The 7,058-nt window shown below is 37.0% G+C and overlaps 1 protein-coding gene across 1 annotated transcript in view; it reads left to right on the top strand.

Moving 5' to 3' along the window:
* The window catches only part of ADAMTS3 (ADAM metallopeptidase with thrombospondin type 1 motif, 3), a 413,898-nt gene that overhangs the window by 226,451 nt on the left and 180,389 nt on the right, over window positions 1-7,058 (top strand). Inside the window, exon 4 of the mRNA XM_006896829.1 lies at window positions 1,111-1,267. Within this exon, the coding sequence (XP_006896891.1) occupies window positions 1,111-1,267 (157 nt within the window). The remainder of the gene's footprint in view (window positions 1-1,110; window positions 1,268-7,058) is intronic.

The following is a 7,058-nucleotide window of genomic DNA, read 5'->3' as shown; positions in this document are numbered from 1 at the left end:
TCTTCTGTTAAATTTTTCTATTCTTACTGGGGTGAGATAATATCTCATAGTTGTTTTGATCTGCACCTGTCTTAGAGCTAAGGATTTTGAACATTTCTTCATGTGTTTGTTGGCCATCTGATGGTGTATAAATTTTGATAATAGTTATCTGAATTGATCTTTCTTCTAGCCTTATTGGCAGTACCCTATTGCTAATAGTACTGCATTTCTGGAAAGCTCTTGAAATGTTTGTGCTATGTACAATTCTAGGCTTTCATGCATAAACAAAACTTAAATAGCCATCAAAATCAATAAAACAAAGGTAGATATGCTTGAATGTCCATAATCTTTCAGTGTGGAAGGATATATTTTTAAGTGAAAAATTATATCAGACAAAGTTACTTTAACCCACTATTGTCAAGATGGAACTGAGTCATAATTAGCCCTTAATTGGGTTTTCTAGGCTGCAAATATTACATGAGGGGAGTGCCTATTTTTCTCCCTTGAACTTAATAATTTATTCAAACCATTGGGGAGCTGTGGCCTATGGGTTGGTAGCACAACTCTCCAATAGGATAGGATCAGTGTGGTTTAGTGTTTCAAATTAATCAAACTAGAAATGTGGATTTCAACTGAAATGTAAAAATGGCTTTTGAAAACAAATACTTTATGTACTGTTTACAATATATAGTTTATTCTTCAGTGATATGGAAAGAACACGTAAATTATTTCAAGGACATATAAATTAGTTGATATGGTCAGGTAACTTCCTAGTGATTACCGTTCATTTTCCTCTAATACTTCTTTTGGAGGTAAAATACCAAGTGTTATATGTGAATAAATTTTTTCCGCTCTGATAGAATGTGTATAATTTTTATTTTTTTATCTCATAATTTTATTCCTCCCTGTGGGACTTGTTTTTATTCTTATATAGCATGAAATCTGACCTTAAGCATATTACTATGATCAATTGTAAATTAACAATCTAAAATAAATAGCCTAATATGGAAAGAAAGAAAAAGGCTTAATGTTTAAACAATTTATTCTTATCATATTAAAAGATTACAAGTTATTTTTGTGCTCAATATAATTTATATTTCTGCCAATTAATATAATTCATGTTTCCTCTAGGCTGGAATGATTAAGAGTGATAATGATGAATATTTCATTGAACCCTTGGAAAGAGGGAAGCAGATGGAGGAAGAAAAAGGAAGAATTCATGTTGTCTACAAGAGATCAGCAGTAGAACAAGCTCCGATAGACATGTCCAAAGACTTCCACTATGGAGGTAGGCATCTTTGACAAGCCTCTATAATTTAATGTAATATTAAAGTATTATGAAGACAACTTTCTCATCAGTTAAGTGATATGCTTTTGTATAATATAAATGTGTAATAGAAGTTTCCATTTATAATTTAAGAAATATAGCTTGCTTCACTTTTTTAAAGATTATATTGTGTTTTTATTTCCATTCATTCATTCATACGGATTTTCTTTTGTTACTAATTACAGTCCTCATATTGTAACATTATTCTTCCTCCCTGTGCTTCTCATTTCCAGTTCATTATTTGAATACACACATGTGATAGAGGCCTTATTTCACTCTGTTGTTATGTGCCATCGAGTTGTTTGCGACTCATAGCAACCCTATGCACAACAGCCCTAAACCCTGCTCTATCCTGTGCCAATCTTACTGCCTCTGACACACCCATTCCAATTATCCCAGTCACTGAATCAATCCACCTAATAGAGGGTCTTCCCCTCTTGCGCCATCCCTTCACCCTCCCAAGCATGATGTCTCTCTCCAAGGATCTGCTCCTTCTTACAACATGTCCAAAGTATCTCAGACGAAGCCCCAGGATCCTTACCTCCAAGGAGCAGCCTGATTTAACCCTCTCCAGGATGAATCTGTTTGTTTTCTTGGCAGTCCATGATATATTCAATACTCTTCTCCAACACCACAGCTCAAAGGCATCAATTCTCCTTCTATCCTCCCTAGTCATTGTCCAACTCTCTGATGTGTAACAAGTGATTGCAAAGACCATAGCCTGTATCAGATGCACCTTAGTCTCCAGAGTGACACCATTGCTCTTCAGTACCCTGGAGAGGTCCCTAACAGTAGACTTTCCCATCTAGTTAATTTTTATTTTAATGACATGTTTATTATTTACTATGTATTTCACATATTTGCATGGAAGCAATTTTCCCTCTAGTTTATTTTAAAATGTGTGTGTTTTAGAATTATCTAAATTATACACTATTAGTCCTATTTAAAACCTGTAAAAACTGAATATATTGGCATGCAAAACCTGCCTTTTTAAATAAGACATATTTGATACAAGGAGATGTATTTCACTAGGAAAGTCTGCAGTCAAGGACTACTCCAAATGACTGATTAACAGTGAGGTCAGTGCCCAATTAAGTAAATTGTCTTTTCCATCATGTGAAAAGATAGTGGTGAAAGAGAGCCAGAAAATAAGGATGACAGAAGAAAAAATGGATACCTTTTAACTGTGATATTTGAGAAGAGTACTGAATATCCTATGGCCTACCAAAAGTACAAACAGATATATCTTCAAAAAGGTGCAGACAGAATGTTCCTTGGAGGCAAGGACGACAAAGCTTCATTTCACATATGTTGGGCATGTTTCAAGAAGAGGATATTCTTTAGAGAAGAACATCATGCTTTGAAAGGTGAGAGAGTAGCATAGGAGAGGAAGATCTCCAACCAGGTGAATTGGCTGCAGCCACGGGAACTCAAATGTGCCAGAGATTTTAAGGCTGGACCAGGGTAGGACAGGGTGCATATCTGTTATCCATAGTGTTGTTGTGAGTTATGCTCGACTCTATGGCACCTAACAACAATAATGATATATTAAAGACATTTGAAAATAAATACACTGTTTGACTTTAATCTCTAGTTTAAAAACTTTTTATTTGTGGTAGACACGGTTAAATATATCATACTACTGAATCTTAAAGTCAAGAAATATATGAAATCTTTCCATTGTTTTTTTCTGAAAGTAACTTGATTAGGACATATTATTATGAATTGTTGTTGTTGTTATGTGCTTTTGAGTCAATTACTACTTCTAGCGATCTTATGACGCAAAGCTCTGAACCTTAGCCTATCCTGAGCCAACTTCACTGTCTGCCACACTCTTGACCCCATTGCCACAGTTACTGTATCAATCTATCTCATCAAGGTTCCTCCTTTCTTGCAATGACTTTCTACCCCTCCAAGTATATCTTCCCCAAGGACTGGAACCTCCTGACTGCATGCTCAAAGTATGTTAGACGGACTTTATATGATATTTTAGGGCATTATTTTTATCGTAGGAGTATGCAATGAGGGTTGCAGAGTGGATTATATTTGGGGGTAGGGGGTGGGGTTTGGGGAGGTGCGGCGGGGGGATTGTGTACCAAAGAGGGAGTTTTTCTTTTGCTTTTCGAGGAGAGGAGCAAATGGGGGGGAGGGGTTTGTGTGGGGAGAAGGGTGCAACAATGAATGAATGGAATCCCAAAATCTCTGTAGATGTTCATTGAAATGAAAAATAAACAACCTAAATTAAAGAAAAAAGAAAAGAAAAAAAAAGTACTTTCCTCCAAGGAGCAACCTGGTTTCATCTTCTCCAGAATAGACCTATTTGTTCTTTTGACAGTTCGTTGTTGTTATTGTTACATGCTAGCAAGTCACCCGTGATTCATAGCTATTCTTTATACAATTTCCCTGAACCCTGCCCTATCCTGAGCCAATCTCACTGACTCCAACACACCTAGTCCCATAGTTCCAGTTACTGTGTAAATGCATCTTATCCAGGGTTTTCCTCTCCTGCGCTGTCTCTCCACCCTTTCAAGCAAAATGTCCTTCTCCAAGGACTGATCCCTCCTGACTGTGAGCCTAAAAAAGCTGTGTCCAAAGAAGTCATGGCCCACCATGGTGTGTTCTCCAGCTTTTCTGCTCAAAGGCATTGGTTTTTCTTCTGTCATCCTTATTTACTGCCCATCTCTCAGATGCATAGTAAGCAACTGAGAAGACTGTGTCTTGGATAAGCCATACCTTAGTCTTTAGACTGGTATCATTGCTTGTTAGCCCTCTGGAGAAGTCCTTGACACCATATTTCCCCAGTGTAACACACCTTTTGATTTCCTGACTGCTGATATCGTGGATGTGGATCTGAGTGGAATCGTTAACCACTTCATTTTTATCTTCATTTATCCTGATGTTGTCTATTGGCCTAGTGGTGAGAATCTTTGTTTTCTTGATAGTAAGGTACAATCCCAATTGCAAGTTTAAGTCATTGATAAAGAACTTTATTTCTTACTTGATAAACTTGTTCCTTCAATACCATTAGTTCTTGATTATATGCATCTCCTTGTTATGGTTGAACATAGGCCAACTCTTTTTGGTATAGTGACTTCGGGTACTCTCTCCATCATTTATGTGTCACTCAACATTCTGCCATATAATCCCTCACTATTGCAATTCCAGGCTTGAAAACATCAATTTTTTCAGCTTGAGAAAGTTTGAGTGTATTATTCCACCTTCATTTTATTACTTCAAGTCTTTGTATATTTTACCATAATAATTTTTCCTCTCAAACTTCCCTTTGAAATCTTCTGTTCTGATCTCTTACTTAACCATTTATTCCTTTCTCTTTAGCCTCTCTGTATCCCAGAGCAAGTTTTAGTGTCTTTTCTGATATCCATTTTGGTATTTGCCTTCTTTTCAGTATTTTTAATCCATTTTGTGTTTCCTTCATATATGATGTCCTTGATTCTATCTCACAACTTCTGTGGGCATTTGTATTTAATGTTCAGTGCATCAAATATATTCCTGAAATGGTCTTAACTCAGAGACCCTACATACAAGATACTGAAACCTGTACCATCCTCAGAATGTCTCTTGTGCTTAAGTCCATTGTTGTAAGTCATTATCACACAGTAGGATGTATTTCTCCTGGTAATACTCTCTCCTATTTTGCTAGTTATGATAGTAATTTCCTGATCCCATTTCTTGCTTTTACCTCTTGAGACGGTTTACCTCCTCAGAAGTGATATTCATTTAGTCTGTCTTATTATTGTTATTATGTTCCCTAGAGTCAACTGTAAATCAGAGGCACCATATGCACATGGATTTGAAGCTTGCCCTATTTTATGCCCTCCTCACCATCACAGTTACTCTGTCAGTTCATCTTGTTGAAAATTTTTCTCTCTTATGCTGACCCTTTTCCTTCCCAAGAATAACGTCCTTCTTCAAGGACTGGCCCTTCGTGACAACATTCCAAAATTCTGTTTATGTACTCTTAAGTTTTAACAGATTGCTACCTAACTTGATGTGTAGTAGTCAAAGTGAATATAAGGATCAATTGGAAAAGAAATTAATGTGGGGGAAAAAACTTGATGGCAGTTGCTGATGGAGTACATGTTGAGACTGATAAGAAGGGTAGCATGATCAAGATGACCAGAATTCTAACTTAGAAAAATAGAATTCTTTCCAGAATTCAAAAATATTTTATAAAAAGAAAAACATAAATAGGCTTCATAAGAATTGGGCTTCATTTTGAATATATTATTTTTAAAAATACTCTGGAACATTTAGTGAATTAAAGACTATATAGGCTGTTTTCAAAATCCTGCACCAAAATAAAGTTTTTAATTTATGTATCTAACTAAGTATGTATATTGTGGAAAGGCAAGTACAGGCTACATTGGGGTTAGGTTATAGATACTGACCTATGGATATTTATAAGTACACGTAACTGTTGTCTAAACAGAGCAAGGGAATGCTGCATGGCTCAAAAAAGAAAGAGTGCATAAGGGATGTATCTTTTTCCATACCTTTTTAATATGTATGCTGAACAGATCATTCAAGAAGCTGGACTTTATGAAGAGGAATGTGGCACCAGGATTAGGAGAAGACTCATTAACAACCTGCATTATGAAGATGACACAATTTTGCTTTTCAAATCTGAGCAGGACTTGAAGTGATTGCTGCAGAAGATCAAAGACTGCGACCTTCAATATAGATTTAATCTGAGCATCAGGAACACAAAGGTCCTCTACCCTCAGGCCAGTAGGCAGCACCATGATGTGTGGAGAACAGATTGAGGTTGTTTGCAATTTTACATTGCTAACATCTACAATCAACCCCTATGACATCACCAGTCAGGAAATCAAAAGATGCGTTGCATTAGGGAAATCTGCTGTCAAGGATCTTTCCAGAGTTGTAAAGAGGAATTATGTCAGTTTAGAGACTGATTCAGATCATGATCTTCTCAATTATTTGCTCTGCAACTCAGAGTACTTTTTTGTCAAATGTTCTTCTAAGTGGTATAGTACTGGTCTACCCATTTCTGTACAGAGGTAAATCGTGGTTGCTGTGATGCTAAACACTCTGACACTGAGGTGTCAGGTGTAATAATGGTTACCCATGGTGGACAGTGTTTGGTGGAGCTTCCACATTAACACAAGCTTGAAGCAGGAATGGTATCCTCTTCCAAAATCTCTTGCCTCCAGAATGATAGAATGACAGAAGCAGAATCGATACCTTTGAGTTGTGGTGCTGGAGAAAAGTATTGAACAAACCGTAGACCACCAAGAGAATAAACTTCTCTGTCCTGGAGACAATAAAATCAGGTTGCTCCTTGAAGGTAAGGATTTTGAAGCTCTGTCTGACATACTTTGAGCGACAAGTCCTTGGACATCATGCTTGGAAGGGCAAAGGGTCAGTGCAGGAGAGAAAGACACTGGATGAGATGGTTTGATACAGCGAGAGTGACAATGGAGTCAGGTGTGTCAGAGACAGTGAAGTTGGATCAGGATAGGGCTTGATTCAGAGCTGTTTTTCATAGTTTAACTGTGAGTTGTAGTCACCTTGACAGCATATAGCAGAAGCTGCATGTCTTCTGCTTGTCAACTGCCCTCAATCCCAATTCCATCACTGAAAAGTTGAAGGTGTTCATTGCTGTGAACAGAATACTTGGGAAAGATGACTGCTACTATCATTACTGAGCATCAGGAATTATTCCTCAAAACCAAAAGCAACAGTAAAAACTATATGGGTTGTCAATAAAAAT

This window comes from Elephantulus edwardii, unplaced genomic scaffold (genome assembly GCF_000299155.1).
Source record: "Elephantulus edwardii isolate Elephantulus edwardi_28Jun2011 unplaced genomic scaffold, EleEdw1.0 scaffold00192, whole genome shotgun sequence".
Lineage (NCBI taxonomy): Eukaryota > Metazoa > Chordata > Mammalia > Macroscelidea > Macroscelididae > Elephantulus > Elephantulus edwardii.
The sequence above is the reverse complement of the archived record's forward strand: the minus strand, read 5'-3'. Positions and strand labels throughout refer to the sequence as shown.